General features: G+C 55.4%; 1 protein-coding gene across 2 annotated transcripts in view; it reads left to right on the top strand.

The window, feature by feature from the left end:
- Positions 1 to 2010: 2010 nt before the first annotated feature.
- The window catches only part of Plxna1 (plexin A1), a 44984-nt gene continuing 27172 nt past the window's right edge, over positions 2011 to 19822 (top strand). Inside the window, exons 1-3 of one of the 2 annotated variants that reach the window (XM_087658138.1) lie at positions 2011 to 2171; positions 6763 to 8023; positions 9439 to 9621. In XM_087658138.1, coding sequence (XP_087514264.1) covers positions 2134 to 2171; positions 6763 to 8023; positions 9439 to 9621 — 1482 coding nt within the window. In that variant the 5' untranslated portion in view covers positions 2011 to 2133. 2 annotated transcript variants of the gene reach the window in all.

Genomic DNA, 19822 nt, shown 5'->3' with positions numbered 1-19822 from the left:
AGCTGTGCTGACTCACTTCCTCTCTAAAATGTGGTTAAGAGCCCTAAAGCTGCAGACCCAGGTTCAATCCCAGCTTTTCTATGGTCACTGGCTTTCTTCTTCTGCTTCTGGGGACTCAGTAAGGCCACATAAAAATGAGCTGAGACATCAGCAGAGGCCCACAATGCAGCTGAGAGGAATCTGTGGAAACTATTAGCATCAACTAGTCCAAAGCAATAGCCCCTAGCTGGTTTTCATCCAGAAAAAGGGTTGTAGAGGTCATCTATCCCGTCCTACGGGATGGTAGCCTTCTTCGTGTTGATTTGCTGTTTTTCATGTGTTCTGGACACCTATCCACTGTGTGTGGATCACAAAACAGGAAGAGCTTCGAGTGCCTACCTAGCTGTACTTTGGAAGACAGGTTGGCAAAGGCAGGTGTGGGCAAAAGTAGACTGGAGCCAAGGAGCAGAAGCAGCTCAGGGAACAGCTGGATAGGCCCATCCCCAGTGTGCTGTGGCTTTCACACTGTTACCTCTCCAAAGTGTTGCAAGTGGACTACCAAATCTGTGAGGAGGTGAAGCTGTGGACTGGACAGCATAGCCAACTATTGGAAGGAGACATATCAGCTCTGTACCAGGTGTGCAACTGCGAAGCCCATGGTTTGAACGGCACCTCTGGGCTAGGTTGCAAGCTCTAGGGAGCGTGGGCAGGACACACGGCCTGTGCAGTCTCTGTCTACCCCATTTGTACAGTACAACAGAGATTTGTACGTTCAGTATATTTGTAGTGCCTGTGGAATCAGATGGTAAATGTAACCGTGGGAGAAGGGTCTCACCACCATTCAGAAGCATAGAGAACCAGCGCCTATTCTCAGCCTGGCAAAATCAAATCATAACCTTTCCCACTGTTGCTGATATTTCTTCACCATGCGGAGGGGTGGGTTTCACTGGGGAAAACCAAGTTTGCAGCGTCTGCTGAAGCTAGAGACCTAACTACCAAGGTCTAGAGTGGGGAATCCCAGTCCAGTAGCAGAAGGGAGGGTTGATTATCCAAAACGGTCCATGCCACACAGTGAGAGCAAAGACTAACCACAGAACCCTGCATTCCTATCAGAGAGGATGGTGGGATACCATTTCTATAACATCCCCAAACAAGCTACACAAAAGAATATGTCATTCAGGGAGACAGAATATAAACGGTCACACCCAGAGAAAAGCCAGGCAAGGATGAGCACAGGGAAAGAGTTTGATGGCTGCCTGGGAGAGGATTGAGTAGGGACAATGGGCCTTACCGGGTGAGCTGCATTGGGTCCCCAACAGGCTGTGCCTAGTCAGCGCTCGCCCCCCGCCCCCCCACGACCACCTTTTCTGGTTGCTCTGTTGTGTTCTGCGTGCAGCTGCATGCTTTGGTCTGGATACCTTGCACTGGGTGGCCTTATTTAGAAAGATTCTCTAGGCGACCCAAACCTGGCGCACCCAGCTCTGCAGGCCACCCCCGCGCCCGCGGTCGGCCCGGCGAGGTCTCTTATCTTTCTGGGGTAGTTCTAACACGCACAGCTGCAGAACCGTGTACGGGACGGGACAGTCGTCCCCTGAGCTTAGGCATCCTGGCACGCACCACCGCCTGGGGCCCGCGGCACCTAAGCGATCGGTGCGCAGGCCGAGATGAGCAATAGGACCAGGGCAAGTGCTTCCTCTGGACTCAGTTTACCCTTCCGTGGACGAAAGCTGTATTTCCAGTCTGTGCTCGTCGTAGAGTGCACCGACTCCTGGGACCACCCGGACCACCTCACCCACCCCTACCCTAGTCCAGAGTTTTAAGGCTGATGTGGCCATCGCCCTTTGAAGGCAAGCGGTGGGGCCCGGCGAGCGCGCTCTCGCCGCGGGCCCGAGCGCCCCCTGCCGGCCATCGCAGGTCCCGCCCCGCCCCCCGGCCCCGCCCCCGGCTTCGGCCGGCGCATGCGCGCGGCACGGCGCTCCGCGGGGCGGCGAGAGCGAGGCCGGTCCGCAGCCGCGCGGAGCTCAGCGCCCCATTCATGCTGGGCAGCGGCGACGCAGCCACGCAGCGGAGCGGAGCCCGGGCGCGGCGGCCTCGGCCTGGGCGGCCTGCGCGGCGTGGGCGGCCCCGCAGAGGGGCGAGCGGCGGGGCGCAACGATGGCCAGCGGCGGGACGCGCCCGGGGTTGGCGGGGGAGTCGGGGCGCAACTTTCCCCGCGGGCGGCGGGAGGCTCGTCGCGGCCCGGGGTCCCGAGTGGTCTGGGGGCGCTGGCGGTGGCCAGGGGGGTGTGCGCGGGGACTGCGGCGCGCGTGTCCGCGGCTGGCGTGTCCTGCGGTTCCGGCCGGGCGCCCGCGTGTGTCCGGGCGCGGTCTCCGCTATGGGCTGCCGCGTCCCGGCGGGTCGCAGCGCGTCCGGGGCCCTGCGATCCGGGCGGCGCAATGTCTGTGGCCGCAGTCGCGGCCCCTTCCTCCAGGCAGGAGAGAAAGTTTGCAGTGGCCCCGCGGGAAGGGCCCTGCGGGTGCCCATGTCGGCCTGTGTCGCGCCGGGTCCGACCGGGCCGCGGGTGGGGACGTGGGCCGCAGGCGAACGCCGCGCTGGGCAGGCCCGGGCAGGGCCGCGGGATTCGGGGCAGGTCCCAGGCTGCGCCTCGGGCCGGCCTGGGGCAATGGGGTGGAAGTTGCAAGGCTTCGTGGGGACCCCCGCCCCCTCCGGCTCCGGCGTGCGAGTGGGCGCCACAGCCAGCCCAGGCCCGCAGGCCCTCCACCCGGCTGCAAGGGGCGGTGCGGTGCCACCGGAGAGGACGCCGGCTCTGGCCTCCTCGGCCTCCCCCCTGCGCAGGGCCTCCACGGGTCATTCCTTCCCTGGAGGTTTTCCCCCTTGCTTCCTGGACGGTCCCAGGCCTGGTGTGTGGCGAGGACGACGGCGGTGTTGGGCTGACTCTGGCTGCTGTGGGGAAGGGCGAGTGTAGCCTCCAGGGAGGCCCCTCTGCCTGCAGAGACCCCAGATGCAACCCTGGAAGGATATGAGAGGGCTTCTGAGAGGCTACTAGGTGCTTGGAGCTGTCTCAGTCTCATCTGTGGGGTGCTGGGGCCACGCCCCTTGAAAGAAAGGGGTGTGTTGGGGGGGATGGGAAGGAGCTGAGCCTCTGCCCCTCTGCCCCTCTGCCAGGCTCCTACCCCTGTCTCTGTCTCCTGGTGCTGCCTACCTCTTCCAGCAGGTGCTGCGGGTCTTCCGTCTCGGCAGGGTGGTGCTATCTTGTGCTTCTCCAGCCCTCCCGGAGCACCCCCAGTTTCCCAGGTCCCTTGCTTGTTGGGGTGAGCAGGAGGATGTGGTGCTGCATTATTAAGCGGGCCAAGAGTCTGCTGGGTTTGGGAAGCACTCAAGCCAGTGCCCTAGGCAGAGGTGCAAAGCAGGGTATCTGCTTCAGGGCTAAGCTGTCAGGCAGTGGGGAGTTGGCAGCTTGGAGCCCACCAAAGGTGTCTTCAGGCACAGAGGACAGCATGGGTGAAGGCTTGGGGTGTGTGTACAGTGTTGGCTGAGGAATGTGATTTTGGGTTTGGGACCAGACAAGATATGGTGGACAAAGCCACATCCCATGGAACTCCTTATCAGGAGTATGGGACCCCAGGGAGCACCTTTTCTGGAGAGCAGGACTCTGAAGCCTCCATGTAGAGAGTAAACCGTTGGAGACCAACTCCTGTGACCTCCCACAGGGTGGGGCAGGGTGACAAGGCAGGGAGATCCTTCTCTTGCAGCTGATGGGGAACCAGTAGGTGAGATGTCAGCAAGACCAGCCTGTCTACAGCCATAAGGCTCCAGCGCAGGACACAGGGAGCAAGCTGTCCTTCTGTGAGGGCTCTAAGGTCTTTGTTTCTGAGCAAGAACCATGGTGTTAACCAGGGTTGGGAGAGGGTCCACTGGAGGCCTGTTCCAGAGTGGCCCCTGGCTGAGTCCCCGAACCTGCAAGCCCTGCTTCTCTCTCCTGGTCCCTGCCGCACACACCCAGCACTACCGTGACCCTCCTGTTCAGCTTCTCACTTGTTCATTCTGGGGAAGCTGTGGCCATTTGTGCTAATCCCATCTACATGTCTAGCAGGCGTGTTCTCCATGTCATCCCACTGGGACACCCCCACCCCACCAGCATCCAGTGGACCTGGTTGTTCTAGAGCACATGGAAAGGTGTCACCTGAGAGTTTTTGTGAGCTACTGTGGCCAGGTGGCTCACAGAACCCAGAGCTTGTCTGTCTCTCCCCAGCCTAGCTCAGCACCCAGTATCAGGTCGACATCATTATCCGAGGGACCTTTGCTGGCCCCTGTACTGCCTGGGGTCTCCACAGCAGCTCTGGTTCCTTTCTCTCAGGGCTGGCTGTGTGACCTTGGATCTGTCTGAATCCTGAGTCTTCTTTCTATAGGGAGAAAGTAGCCCAGGCGTCTTTGCTAGTCTTTGTGCAGAGATAGGTGTAGGCTTGGGATCCCCTCTTTCCTGGCTGGCAGCCCTGTGCCCCCCAGGCCAATCCGTTCCCAGCAGCTTCTGTTGGGAGGCGGGGGAGTGGGCCCAGGGCCAGGCTGGAGTTTGGATGGTGGCTTCTTCAGCCAGGTCCCTCCTTTTAATATAAAAAGTAGGGCCCGTAATTGCATTAAGACGTGTATAATTATCCCGGAGGAGGGGAGAGCCCAGCCCCTGGTAATTGCAGGCCTGCTTTGAACTGATAAACGGTGAGTGATTCATGTTTTCTTTAGAGTTCACATGGACTCAGTGCTCAGCCTAGGCCCGTTTTGTCTGCAAGCAACCTGCTCTGTAGTCTGCTTTGGTTTTGAGGGTGGGAGGCTGATGGGGGTGTGCTCCCCTCTGGCTGCCAGTGGAGGCCCCTGGTGGCTGCTTGTCTTGGGGCATAAAGCAGCTGTCAGCTTCCTGGGAGGGTTCCTGCAAGGTGGTACCACCCTGCATTTGCTCTGGGATGTAGGCCAACACTTTTCGCTGCCCTGAACCTTAGTTTCCCCGTCTGCATGTAGGTTGAGGATAGCTTTGCCCAGGCCTGGGCACTCCTAGTGTCGTTATTTACTTGATCACTTAATCACTCACTTGCTGAAGCTGCCTGAGCTGGGTGGCTCTGGAGAGAGAGTGTGGCTTATGTTCTTTGGGAGAACATTTGAGCAATAAGTAGCCAGAGCTATGCCTCAGATTAAGACAGGTCACCAACTACTGCCTGCACAAGCAGGTCAGAAGGCGCATCTCAGGCTTACCTGAGGAGGTGTGGGGGCTGAGCAGAACAAAGTGCCTGTGCTCTAGAGTTTGACCAGAGAATTAAGGCTGAGCACCTGTGACTAGCTTCCTACCTCTGGCTAGTTCCCCACCTGAACTTAAAGAAGGCACCATCTTTAAGCCTTGGTGTCCTCAGCTATGAGTGGGGCTGTGGGGGAGGGCGTGTGTGGGAGTATCAAGAAGCTGTGCATACTGGCTGACAGCCACTCACCACACTAAACACTTCCATGGTCAGATATCAGCCAGAGAGTGGGGTAAGATACCGCCCACCCCAAGCTCTGTGGCCCTGCTGTCCTCAAGAGTGTGGTGCCTGCAAGCACCTGTCAATCAAGACATGATTTGAAACGAGTGTTGTCATTCCTTTGGCAGCTAGGGAAACCGAGGAAAGGGATTGTCCCCATTGGGGAAGTTACATTTAACCAACACTACGCAATCCTGGGAGGTGGCACTTTCCGTGGACAGTGGGTATACAGCTGGATTTGAGGTGTCATGCCAAGGTTTGGGAGGCAGTGCAGGTTGCAAAAGTGGCCCAAACTGTGTCATGGCTGTGGGTAGACATTGTGGAGGTACCAGGAGTGGGCAGAGGCACTGCTGAGGACTGGAATTTAGGAAACCCTCCCTCTCTCTGGAAGTTTTTTTTTGCTCAGAGTCCAGTGTGAGGGGGGAGTGCCCTCTGCCTGGAGATGTGGGAATTCTAGTGGGAGCTGCTGCCTCTAGGTCTGTCCTAAAAGTGTTGGCCAAGGTCAACCAGGGAGCAATGCCAGAGTCATGATCCTATAGAAGGTGGCCCAGACTAGCCTGACCCAAAACTCAGAACTACTGCCATGTGGCTGTGGGACAGGCAACGGGTGATGGGGGGGATAGGGGGTGGGGGGACACTCTTTGGCCCTTGTGGGTATGGATGCTATGCTGGGGTCTGGTTAGAGTCTCAAGGGAGCAGTCCACACATTGGAGGACATCTAATAGTGTGGGACATGACTACCTTAGGCCAAATGGTCCTAGGAGTCAATCAAGGCAACTGGCACTCTGTGTGGAAGAGCGTATGTGTAATTACAGCCTATCTCTGCCCAGTTTTGGTGGGGACATTGATTCAGGAAACATGTCACCCATTTGAGATTGAGGGTTTTGAGGTATCTTGATCCTCAGGGGATGGGCAGGCTCTGGTCAGGGTCATATAGACCCTGAGTCTTGAAAGTTGCTGTGTTCCTGGGTACATTCTTATCTTGCCGGGGTGGCAGACAGGCTCTAGCTAAGCACCCTACTGCCAGGCAGGTATCCTGTGCTCCTGCTGCGAGCCTGACACTTGGCTCACCCTTGCTGCCTCTGTGTCTCGGGACATGAAAGTGCCTTCTTTGATTTGTCTGGGTCGTGGTAGAGGGTCTTTTTGGAGGTATCTGCATAGTGTGCACGTGCACATGCAACAAACACCCATGGAGAGCTCAGAGAATGAGGAGACTGTGCATGGAGGTCCTGTGCATATGTGGGCAGCACCACACTCACACCCTCTTCCCTGTTCTTCCCAGGGCCAAGAAACCCAGTCCCATGATGCTCGCCCTTATAGGACCTGAATACCTTGGCTTGAGGCCCCAGCCCACCATGCCACTGCCACCTCTGAGCCCTCGGACACTGCTGCTGCTCTTGCTGCTGTTGCTGAGGAATGTGTGGATAGCCATCAGCTCACCCCCAGCTGGTTTGGGTCCACAACCTGCTTTCCGCACCTTTGTGGCCAGTGACTGGGGCCTCACTCACCTGGTGGTTCATGAACAGACGGGAGAGGTATATGTTGGCGCCGTGAACCGCATTTACAAGCTATCAGGGAACCTAACCCTGCTTCGGGCCCATGTGACGGGTCCCGTAGAAGACAATGAGAAATGCTACCCACCCCCCAGTGTACAGTCGTGCCCACATGGTCTGGGCAGCACAGACAACGTCAACAAGCTTCTACTGCTGGACTACGCTGCCAACCGCCTGTTGGCCTGTGGCAGTGCCTCACAAGGCATCTGCCAGTTCCTGAGGTTGGACGATCTCTTCAAGCTGGGCGAGCCACACCACCGTAAGGAACACTACCTGTCCAGTGTGCGAGAGGCTGGCAGCATGGCGGGAGTGCTCATTGCCGGGCCACCCGGCCAGGGCCAGGCCAAGCTCTTCGTGGGCACACCCATTGATGGCAAATCAGAGTACTTTCCCACTCTGTCCAGTCGCCGGCTCATGGCCAATGAGGAAGATGCTGACATGTTTGGCTTTGTGTACCAGGATGAGTTTGTGTCATCGCAGCTCAAGATCCCTTCAGATACACTGTCCAAGTTCCCAGCCTTTGACATCTACTATGTGTACAGTTTCCGCAGCGAGCAGTTCGTATACTACCTCACCCTGCAGCTGGACACGCAGCTTACCTCGCCCGATGCCGCTGGTGAGCACTTCTTCACCTCCAAGATTGTACGGCTATGTGTGAATGACCCCAAGTTCTACTCTTATGTGGAGTTCCCCATTGGCTGTGAACAGGCTGGAGTGGAGTACCGCCTGGTGCAGGACGCCTATCTGAGCAGGCCAGGAAAAGCCCTGGCCAAGCAGCTGGGCCTTGCTGAGGATGAGGACGTGTTGTTCACAGTGTTTGCACAGGGCCAGAAGAACCGTGTGAAGCCACCCAAGGAGTCGGCGCTATGCCTGTTCACACTGAGGGCCATCAAGGAGAAAATCAAGGAGCGCATCCAATCATGCTACCGTGGCGAAGGCAAGCTCTCACTGCCTTGGCTGCTCAACAAGGAGCTGGGCTGCATCAACTCGGTGAGCAGGAGTTGGGGAGTGTGGGTGGGGGCTCCCGCCACGCCTCCTGGGGTCACATTTCGCCTACACCTTGGTGACCCTGCTCTTTGTCGAACCTGCTTTCTACTTTTTCCCCCTCCCTGGTTCTCCTAGCCCTGTGAGGCAAGACCCAAACCCAGCATATCAGCCCCAAAGTCTCTGTTCCTAACCATGGCATCGCCTTGTGCCTTAGGAAGTGGGTGGTAGCACCTGTCCACACAGCTCCAACGCCCTTGGGATGTTGAGTGGTGATGACCGTTTTTAGTTTGTTCCTCTTTTACAAATGAGGTTATAGAGGATAAGAGGTAGAGATTGGTTTGCCCAGGCTCTCACAGCCAGTAAGAGGTAGAATGGGAGTGGAGCTAATACAAGGGTTCCAGGCACTGATGCTTTGCAGTTTATCCCCATATCCTCTTGGCAGGACGTCAGCCTTCTGGGACCCCACCATGCCCAGTACTGGGTGCTGAGTGCACAGTGGGGTACACTCCGAGAGAGGCCCTGGCAGGGGAAGCCCAGCTGGATGCTCTGCAGCCAGTGCTCCCTGCCCCCAAAGCCAGGTATTCCCCAGGAGACAGCAGGTTTTCCATCTCAGAATTGGAGCCACTGGCTGTTCCTTAGAATGGAGTAGAGCAGCAGGAGGGCCTGGCTCCTACAGGAGTGAAGTGAGTGTGGCTGGGCGCTGAGTGCAGCGAGGTGAAGCCACCGCTCCACTGGGCTTCTCAGGAAAGGCATTGTGTCCCCACATGTCCCCTTGATGCCCTGCTCCTGGTCTCAGACCTGTCCATTGCTCCTTGGTTATTTCCAGGGATCGATCACCAGCCAGACTGGCCTCTTTCTGCATCCATGTTAGTAACCTCTACCCCAAGAGACCAGACTCCAGAGGAGGACCAGCTGTCCTCTTCCTTCTCCCCAAACTCCTGTCCTGCCTATCCACCCCCTCCTTGTGCCTCCACTGTAAGCCAGCTCTGGAACCTTGAGGTATTGATCTCTTCCTGCCCGCACAGCAAGTCCCTCCTCTGCCTTCTGGTTGTACCCACTCCCTCCTCCTGCCTTAAACACATTCTTTGTCTGCATGCAAGGTGCAAATGTAAGATTTGCAGAAGGAAGACTTCCATTGGCTGCCCCCCAACTCAAGGCTGTTTCTTCCTTTGTCCAACATGACAGTTTCTGGAGTGGCTGGCCTAGTTGTGGGCCCTGTAGCTCACCTGCCCTTCCTTCAAGTTACCCTCTCTGGGCCTTTCTCCCACTCTGGGCATTCACTGGACCTGGGCTGCCATGCACTCCATTTCTTCCCCAGAATTTTATAGGTTTTCTCAGCCTCCCTTCCCCAGCCTTGTCCCCTGCTCAAGGCAAAGGTCCTTGTAGCTGCTAAATACTTACCTTACCACTCCTTACAGCCCCTGCAGATTGATGACGACTTCTGCGGGCAGGACTTCAACCAGCCACTTGGGGGCACGGTCACCATCGAGGGCACACCCCTTTTTGTGGACAAGGAAGATGGCCTGACTGCTGTGGCTGCCTATGACTACCAGGGCCGCACCGTGGTTTTTGCTGGCACTCGCAGCGGCCGCATCCGCAAGGTCAGGCCTGTGTGGGCTTGGAAGGGCCACCCCCCGGATGGTGTGTTTGTGTGTGTTCAGGTCCCATCCAAGAGAAAGAAACCAGATTTTCTCTGACAGGGAGATTGGGTCTGTGCATGAGATGGGTAGGTGCATGCCTCTGTGGGAGGCCCAGTGACCTTGAAAGGCTCAGATGTCTGGGTGCCTCTGAAAGGCTCCCTTCTTTCTGCACTTCCCATGGGAAGTTCTCCCCTGTCCTTCTGTTGTTTATCTGAGGCCCAAGGGTAGATGGGGCTTGCGAGGAGCCAGTGCTTCCACCTTTCATGTGATTGGCTTTGTTCTGCTCCACAAGATTTTTAGGGCCACTGTACAGAAGCCTGGGTCCTAGATGCTGGGTGTGGGAAGCTTGTGTCGATACTCTATTGGGCAGACTGTGCAGTCCCCCTCCCCATTCGGCCGTTCTTTCAACCCTGGGAGATCTGGTGTCTGCTGAAGCAGCATTCTGCCTTAGCCAGCCCCACTCCCACCCACCATGCAGCAAAGCAATGCCAAGGCCAAGGACAGGGCAAGGGGAGAGCCCCGCCCCTATCACACCATAGCCTGCCTGGTGCCTGGCGAACTGGTGACTTGAGTGACTGAGGATCCAGCTCAGGCCTTAGGATGATCCTGGTTCTATGTACTGACCTGTTTGGTCTCTAGACTCTTCCTTTTTAGGACTGGTTGGACAGGGAGGGTTTCCAGAGGCTGTGGATTGGCCTGTCACTGGAAGGACAGTGGGTGGGGTCCCACCTGGGAGGAAGAAGCCTCTAATAACATTGAAAGGTAGAGTTGCCTGGGTACCCAGAGGACCATCAGGTGGGGCCAGGAGATGAAATAACAGCTGAGAGCTCTTGCTGACACAGCCCCCGCCTCCTCCCTCTGGCCTGCCTGCTCGTGTGCCCGTGGGTGTGACTAGGCCCAGGGCCAGGAAGTCCTGGCCTCTTTTCTGTCTCATAGCCTTGCACGTGGGAACCACATCCCAACCTTGCCTGTTCTCTGAGAAGTCCCCAATCTCAATGTCACCATCTTAGGCTGGGGCACTGTTGGTGGTCTTGAGGCCTAGGGACCTGAGCTGGTAATTGAGGGGCTCAGGGTAAGCAAGGAGTCCTATGAACTCTGTTGTAGAGCAGCCACCTGATCAGTGGAGGTGGGTGGTTGAGCAGCTCAGACCAGGCCTCTATTGTGCTTGGAGCCCTGACTTGTTTGTTGTGACTCCCAGGTGGTGTAGGTGTGCCCCGGAGCTCCAGTATAGCCTTTTCTGTAACTTAGTGTGCCTCAAGGAGGCCCATGGGCCTGGGGAACCACTGAGTGAAGTCAGTTAGATGTGTGTTGAGAAGGATTATGGAAGGTAGGGTGCAGGAAACCTAGAGACTTTCTCTTGAGGTTCTCTAGTGCCTACCTCCCAGATAGAGATGGGCTTCTGGGGTTGGGAGTGCCCCCTTTTGATGTCCTGTGGACTGAGGGGGTGGCAGACAGGCCCAAGTGAAGCTAGGAGAACGGGTCTCTCCAGTCCTGTCTCGCCTGGCTGCCTCCTGGGCCCCAGGGGCCCCTTTGGTTCCAGGCTTTGACTGTCGAGCTGCGCATACCTGTTCCCTGGAGTCTTGGTTGGCAATGCTCCCACAGAGAGGAAGTGGAGTCCTGGAGTATGGAATCTTGGAGACTGTCCGTGAGCAGAGGTGCATTGTGGGTGACACCCGTGGAGAAGGCTGAATTCCCAGCCTTCTCCTATTCTCTCTCCTACCTCCCATCTCCCATACCCGTGCTGGTGGGTGGGCAGTAGGAGTGGAGTCCCCTCTGCTGCCTTGAGAGTGTTTAGGCAGCCGCTAGACAGTCCAGCTGAGGAAGTGATCTGAGTGACCCTTTGCCCTGGCCAGTGTCCTCCTCAGGCCAAGGGCCTCTGTTCTTGCCCACAGAGCCTCACCTATGACTTTAGGCTCCTTGCATCCCTGGGTGCATCTGGGCTAAGTGCAGTTCTTGAGTGAATGAGGCCTTTCTGGGGTGTAAGGGATCAGCTGTGTGTGCCGGAGGGTATGGAGTTGGACTGGCATTTTGTTTGTAGCTCTGTGGTTGAACTGGATGCATGCTGAATCACCCAGGCCATGAACATCGTTGTGTCATGGGACCCCTGCCATCTGAACCTTTTCACCCAGTCTACCTGTCCTAGTCATGGACTCTTATGAAACAGTTCACCTGGTGTTCCTGTCTTATCCATCATCTTTGGTTGCCAGTATTGTGCAAATGAGGTGTTTCTGAAGTTTGTTAGCTCTCTCTCTCTGGCTGTGTGGGCCTCTCTAAGCTCAGTTCAGTTCTTCCTCAGAGCCTGACAAGCTCCCTTGCTGTGAGCAGGTGCTGAGTGCTCTTGTGACTGACTTACCAGAAGCCTCAACAACCATCCCAGCATCTGTTTCACAGATTGGGAAACTGAGGCACAGAGCTGTCATGTTACATGACTCCAGGGCCCTTGCTTCCTCCCTCCCTCCCCTCTTCAGTAGGTCCTTGGAGGATGGCTGGGACCTAGCAGGGCTCTGAGATCCAGGCTATGCTTTAGTGATTCGGAGGAGCCCCTTCCTTGCTATTCTTTCTGTTGCTGGTCCCCAGGTCTGTATCCCAGGCTGCTTCTGTGGCCCTTGAGATTGGCATGGCCTCCATGCAGTGCCTTCGATTGTCTCTGGGAGTAGGGTGGATTCCCTCTACCTGCTGGCCTGCCTTGGAAATGCCTGGCCTACCACCAGGCAACAAGATTCCCACAGCTTGTACTTCCCCAGGTCATGGCCCTGACAGATGGGCAACTTTCTGTGGTCCTCCATTCAAGCCAGCACTAGCCGGTTGCCTATGGGCTGCAGGCCACCTCCTGCGTCTGGGCTTTGGAGTGGCCTCCTAAGCCCTCTTGTTTTTATCCAGGCTCCTCCCACCCCTGAGGCTTCTGGCCCTGGCTCTGCTGACTGACTAACTGTGTGCAGGGTACTCATGTCCCCACCTCCTCCCCAACTCTCAGCCCTGCTTATTGGAACCTAGACTCTGGGGACCCCAGGCCATTGCCTGACCTAGGGCAGTCAGGCTGGGCAGGCCCCTCCCATCTTTCCCAGGCCTGGGACTTCCAGGGCTTTAAAAAGCATCTAGGGAGCTCCAGAGACTTGCCTGGCCCTAGGCCAGGCCCTGCCAAACGTGTTGTTGTGTAAAATTGTAGCGATTAATTTAAGACCTGCCAACTTCAGCTGCTCAAGGCTGGCTGGGGTGCCCCTGCCTCCCCCTTCTTCTCCAGAGCCCTGCCTGCCAGCACGACCCTCCCCCAAACAGAGGCCATCTCTCTGGAATGCCCCTCCCAGTATCCTCCTGGGCCCCAGAGCCCCAGCCCTGTGAGTAGCTCCCCCTACAGCCTCCAAAGAGCCATTTCTTGCCTGAGTTTGCAGTTGCAGGCCTTGTTTGGTCCTGCAAGAAGGCCCAGGTATCTCTACAAAAACAGGCTCTGAACTCCTGCCAAGTACTTGCTCCAGGTTATTGCAGAAGCCTAGGAAGGAAGGGGTACACCAGAACAATAACCTGTCCGCTTATACTTCAGGGCTGAAGTCCAGCCAGATCCATGCCAGGTAGAATATAGCCTCTCTATAGGGCATCATTTTTCTTGTTTTATTTTCTCCAGGATAATCTGGATATCTGTGGGTTTTGTGTGTGTGAGAGAGAGGTTTGTTCAATGTTGTCAATTAACCCCTTGTTTCTAGAAACCTCTGTAAACTACCTAATGTGCGTATAAAGCATTAGTCTGGGGCCAGAGACCCATGCCCTGGCCATTGAACAGCTGAGCAAAGGATCACAGGCCGAAGCTGGTGGGTGGCGGGGCTCGGGGAAGAATCTGAGGTAGCACTCGTCTGCTCAGGGGCCTGTTGAGGCCCAGCCATTGAGGAGGTTTGCCCTTGTCAGCCAGCCTCTCCTGAAACCCCTTTCCTTTCCTGGACTTGCATGAGACCAAGCCTCCCTATGAGTTGGCCAGAGGTTTAAAGAGGGTGGAAGATGAGACTGGGGTTGAAGTAGGAGGGGGTGGTGGTATCCAGTTATGACCCAGGACCACCATTCTCTCTTGCCCTTTTTCTGCTGTGATCCTTTGGAACAGGTGTGGCTACGGTGCCATTGTCCTGCCAGACCATACTCACAAAGCCTTGAAGCCATACCCTTCAGCCTGTGCTGCCCCATCTGGTCTTCCAAGGGTGTATGCTCCCCAGGGTGTTAATCACAGTGTCCCCAGATGATGTTGTGAGGGATGGACACAGCTCTGCTCAGCACATCTAAAGTCTGAAGCAGGAGAGAACCCTTCAACCGGCTTACTCTGCAGTTCAAGCGCGCCAGTGGCCTTCTTCATTTACAGCTGTTTCTGCTGCTATCAGAGTCTGTGCTGCTGCAGCCCCGCCTGCCAACACAGGCCCTTGACCTTGGATGCCTCCAGCTTGCCTTTTTGCCTCTGCACCCAACCCTGCTGAAGACCCTGTGTCCTCAGAGGCACTCATAATGGTGCCCATGCAAAGGCTCACTGAAGGGCACACCATCAGCATCACCATCCCCAGAGCCCCTCCCAGGCTCTGCCTATTGCTGGGATGCCCTGGCTGACCCTTTGCGGCTGTCGTTTTGGGAATGAGCTGAGTCATGTGCATTTTCTTTGTGTCCCTTGCTCAGCTGCTGTGGGGCTCATCCTGACCACAGTGCCAAGCTGTGGCCTGCTCCGGGTCCATAAGCTATATACTCTGGGCCACATGCAGGTCAAGCATACAACCCTCTGCTTGGCATGCAGTGTTTCATGCAACATCGCTCCAAGGACCCAGCCTTTGGGGCATAGGTTCTGACAGTGTCAGGAAGAGTTGCTGAGCTCTGATCTTGGTCTTTTATTCAACCTCTGGACTGATGTTCTATTCCAAGCATTAGGTGGGAGACCCTTGGCTCTACTCAGCAAAACACATTTCTGTTTTCTCCCTCTGCTGATTTTAAGTAGGGAATGAAGGGGCCCAGGCTGTCTGCCTTCTGTGGAGTAGATGTGCCCCTGTGGAATCCATGTACATCATGGTGCTGAGCGGACATCTGTGTCTCCTGGGAGCTCTGCCTCCTTCTTGCTGTTTCTAAAGGAGACCTGCTATCAGGGGCTGAGTCAAGACACAGACCTGATCACTGCTAGCTAGATACTAGCCCCAGGCTGATGGCATATTAGCTCCTAGTGACCAAAAGGTTACCCATATGCACATGGAAGTCACTCAGTGTGTCCTGCTCCAAGTACCCACCCTGGGCAGCTCTTCCCCTGGGAGCAGTTAGATGCCATCCATAACATGGGAGGCTACAGTAGCCCAGCCCAGGCCTGTCCTAGGAAACGTCTTCCATGAATGGGGAACAGTAGAGCTATAGCACAGTGTCACCAAGTAACCTCCAATCAGGTACTGTCTCCTGTAGAGCTGCGAGCCTCTGAATTCTCAGTCTTAAGAGGTGAGTGTTAACCAGAGTGATTCACTATGTGGGAAAAATCTGTGCTAGAGCAGGCTACAGCTGGTCCTCACAGCCCTGGCTGTCGTTTGTCTAGAGCTCTAGCCCTTCTGCCCACACTTTTATGTGTGGCAGAGGTAGGGGTGAGAGATGTGACCCCTGGAACCACTGTGCCTACCCCAATTATAGCTATTGGGCACCTACAAACCATGTTTTGTCATCCGTGGGCAGCTAAGTGCCAGCTACTCTTACACTATCAAACTGCCTCGACTTTGAGAATGGTGGTGATCAGGGGGTTAGAGGAAGGGCCTTTATGGGAATGGAGGCTGCCTTATGTAGCCCCTTCTATGACAACCTCCTATAGAAGACAGGCTTGGCAGTTTTAATCTGCAGAAACTACCATGCTCACTGGATGCTGCCCCTCACCTCTCTCCTCTAGACCCTGTTCTAGAGAGTGGGACCCCCCAGTACACTCTCACAAGCAGAGAGGCCAGGGCTAAGTAGTTTGTAGGGTCAGCCCAGGCTGTTATCTTGGGCCAAGCAGAGCAAGGGACTTCCTCTCTTAGGTTGGGCAAAACTGGGCAGCCCCCTGCCTCCGGGCAGCTAGGGCGCGTGCCGGCCTTGGCATACAGCCTGGATAGCCCAGACATCCTCTTCAGCAACCCCGCCTGCCCTCTGTCTGGATAATGGCCCCATTGTTGGCTCAGGGCTGGATGGACAGCTGACCTGGCCAGGCTGTCAGCTGCCTGCCCACCCGCCCTGCAGCAGTTGGCCAGGGCCTTAGAGGTGATTGGAGCCTAGCAGGCAGCCTAGCAAGCCTGGGGCTCTGGCCTTCTCCATTGGTGGCAGCCTTCTCTCCACCCTGACAAGGCTCCCCCTGTATGGCCTTTCCTGAGGTGTCCTAGGATCAATGGGCAGGGTTACTGTCCATTGGGGAGATCAGAGTCTGACCTGGCTTCTCTCCTTGATCAGCTCAGATTTCAGGTCCATCACAACAGAGAGGATAGAGAGCTGAGTCTTGAGAAGCAAAGGCACAGGATAAAGACAGCTATGTCACCAAGCTAGGCTGAGTAGGTGTTGGCGCAGCTTGGGGCTGTGTCCAAGGAGGCTGGGTGGCTCCACCACAGCTTCTAGAAGCAATGGGATGTTCAGGACAGTTGTAGAAGATTCTGGTGTCTGGGGAAAAGAAAGAAACATGCAGGCAACAGCTGTAGATGGTAAGGATACTCAGGATGCCCCAGCCCATGCTTTCCCGTGTTCTGCCAGTTGCCCAGCTGCTTTGCAAGGGACTGCCAGAGCAGCTGTCTCCAGGTGGGTGGCCCTGGAGTGGACAGCTGTGGGCTGAGCCATTGGCACATGGGCTCTGCTGCCCTGTCAGTGCTGCCCTGCTCTTGTTGCCCTGGCCCTGTGCCTACTCTGCCTTCTGAAGTTCTTGCTTTTGCCCTCCTGGGATGCCCTCCTGGCTGGCTCCCCAATGTTTCAGGGCAGACTGTGTCCCCAGTTACAATCAGGTGCCTAGGACTTGGTTCTTCTCATAGGCTCTATGTGGTTGATGAAGCTAGCTATACTTTAGTGACTCTAGCATGACCTGGGACCAGTGTTCCCCTCATGTTTGCACATAGGGCCCCATTGGATTGGGTAAAAGTACACCTGAGGACCCCATCAAATGCATTTATGCACAGTGGCCACCATTACATAGGAATATACAATGGGGACCCCATCACACATATGCATATATACAGGGAGCCCGTTACATATACATTTACATGGGGGCTCCATCACATACATGTATACCAAAGGATTTTAGCATCTGGTGACCCCCATCAAACAGGACATCACATATGTGTGTATATGGGATCCCCACTCATGTGCTCACATAGATTCTAACAAACACATGTACATGGGGACATCATCATACATGTATGCACAAGGATCATATATTACATGTGCATACAATTTCTCCTTTGTACATTTACCCTTAAGGACTCTGTTATGCAGTCCCAGGGAATATATACATATGTACACAGGGATCCATTACATACGTATGTATGGAGAACCCATCATGTGTACAAGGGCTTTACTACACATGTCCATGGGATCACACAGAGACTCGTGTGCATACAAAGGGATATCACACTTACATTCCGAGACTAGAACGTGTATGTACACACATATACCCCTTAAACACCTATGTATGCAGAGGCCATATCATCACACATGTACACACAGGGTCTTATCACATGTACACACTGAGACCCCCTTCACATATATGCACATTGAGGCCCAATCATACATATGCACACAGGAATCCCATCACATGTGTGTCCATGATCCTTGTCCCATGTGTGTACACAGGGGCCCTATCAACTGATGTGCACACAAGGACCTATCATGGATACACCCATTACATGTATACATATAGGAACCTGTTCCATGTGTATACCCAGGGATCCCATCATAGGTATGCAAAGGGACCCTATTATCCACATGTGCACCTAGGTCTATTAGGAATGCACCTAGGAACTACATCACATACTATACACCCAGGGACCCCATTATATATGCACCTAGAGAACTCCATCACGCACACACGTTGTCACAGGTGCCTCGTATTTTCTTTTCTGATTTTGAGATAAAATAACTACCCTGACAAAAACAATTTAAGAGGGAAGGGGTTTATTTTAGCTCACCGTAGGATAGTCTATTGTAGGGAAGGACTTGGCAGCAGACAGGCAAGTGGCCCCAGACTGTAAACCTCAAGGTCCACCCCAAGTGATGTCCAAGTTTTTAACAAAACATCTAAAAGATCCTGTAACCTCCCTCCACAGTGCCAGCAGCTGGGAGTGAATCTTTCTAAACACATGAACCTGTGGAGGGCATTTCATATTCAGAATACAAGCTCCATCATCACATCTCTACCCAGGGACACTGTGACATGTGTGCACTGATAGGCACAAAGTCCTGATGGCCCGAGCAAGGCTTGGCTCAGTGCACAGTGCTGCTCCACACTCCTGTCTAACCTCCCACACCCTTCCTCTAGCTCAGGAATGGTTTCAGTGGCCCCTCCTCGAGCTGGCCTCTACTGGGCTGTGTCCCTAGGACCTGGTTGTGCACGTGGCCCATTGCTGGGCAGGTGGGTGGACAGCTGGACTCATATGTTCCCAACTGCAGTTGTCGAGACCACCTGTCCCAGTCAATTAAGCCATCAGGCTGGGGGCAGGGCCTCCTTAGCCTGGGTGACCTGTGATCCTTTCCTAATGGACTGGAGAAAGGCTTGCTCTCTGCTCTGCCCTGTCCCTTTCCTGATGCCTGGAGCAAGTGTGCCTACCCATTCTGGGAAGACTGGTGACAGGCAGGATAGGGCTGGGGGGGTCCATTGGACATTGTGGCAGGAGGAAACTCCCCAGGTCTCTGTCCAGGGCACCCTGCATGTTGGGGCTACTAACCAGGAGGGAGGAGGGTGGGATCTTTCTGGGATGTGGATGTAGGGGAAGTCTAGGGTGTGGGGGAGTAGAGTCATGGCTGTGGTCTTGGAGGTTTGGAAGACATTGGTCTGGAGTCCTCGGTCCCCTGCCCACGGAACAGGCTTGTTTCCTGGCACCTGTCTCAGGCAAGCTTTTTTGTCTCTGTCATTGGGGGTGGGGGCGGGTCCATGATTCATTCCTGTGTCAGGAGTAGGAAAACAGATACATCTAAACCAAGTTTGGTGTGTGAGTCCATCCTTGTCTCTGGCTGCAGTGCTACCCACTTAGTATAGCAGTGTGAGCTAGCTTGAATGCTCTGCTCTAGCAGTCAACCAGGACCTGGCTCCCTCTCCTGCTCTGGCATAACTGGGGTGTATAGGCTTAGGTTAGGGTTAGTGTCCTTGCCAGCTCCAGGGGTCCTGGGCTGCTATGGTACCTTTCTACCTTAGCTGTTCTACTTGTCCATTCAGAGGCCAGAGGAATAAAGTTTGGGCAACTATTGGCCCAGCCCCTGTACGCCTCCCAGGACCTCCCCACTTACCCAGCTCTTCTGGGTCTGGTTTGACTTAAGCCTGTCTTGGTGGAGCGGCAGCTGAGCGGATGTGGGGGGTGGCCCAGGCTCTCAGGAATGTGACCCTCCCCCTTTCTCCCAGCCTGCAGTCTCTTGGCCCAGAGACACAGGCCCCACCCTAGCTGGCCTGCTTCCCAGCTCCTGACAGAGCTAGCCTATAGCAGGGTGCTGATTTTTGCTGCCCTTGCTGCCCCCAGGTCTGTGGGGTACAAAGAAGGCCAAGCTTACTCCAGCCTTGTACCCAGTATAGAGAGAGGTAGGCCAGATAGGTTGGAAGCTGGAGGTAGATGGTAGGCTGCCTTAGCTGCAGAGTGGGTAGAAACAAGCTGCAGGTCCTGTGCCAGGAGACTGTGCCTGGGCCCGGCTGAGCTGGGCAGACGCGCCCCACGAGTCCCATCTTGAAAGCCCCCATGGGTCTCTCTGTTAATTAAATACATTTGTTTGGTAAAAGCACTAAAAATACTTGCAGCACCAAGGCTGCAGGAGAGGAGCAGGCTAATTAGCGCCTGGCTTGTTTGGTATCTGAACTATATTTCTGCGCTGATGAGATCCCTTTCTCCCTGCCATTTTCTTGCTGGGCTATCCCTCATCCCAAGGCACCAAGGCTAGCCTTGGCCTCACTATGTGTGAGCCCCTGTTCTTGTTCCTTGGCTATACTGATCATAAGGTCTTTACCTGCCCTCTTACCGCA

This window comes from Rattus norvegicus, chromosome 4 (genome assembly GCF_021556685.1).
Source record: "Rattus norvegicus strain SHRSP/BbbUtx chromosome 4, alternate assembly SHRSP_T2T, whole genome shotgun sequence".
In the NCBI taxonomy this organism is placed as follows: domain Eukaryota; kingdom Metazoa; phylum Chordata; class Mammalia; order Rodentia; family Muridae; genus Rattus; species Rattus norvegicus.
Note: the sequence above shows the minus strand (reverse complement) of the source record. Positions and strands in the feature narration are given on the sequence as shown.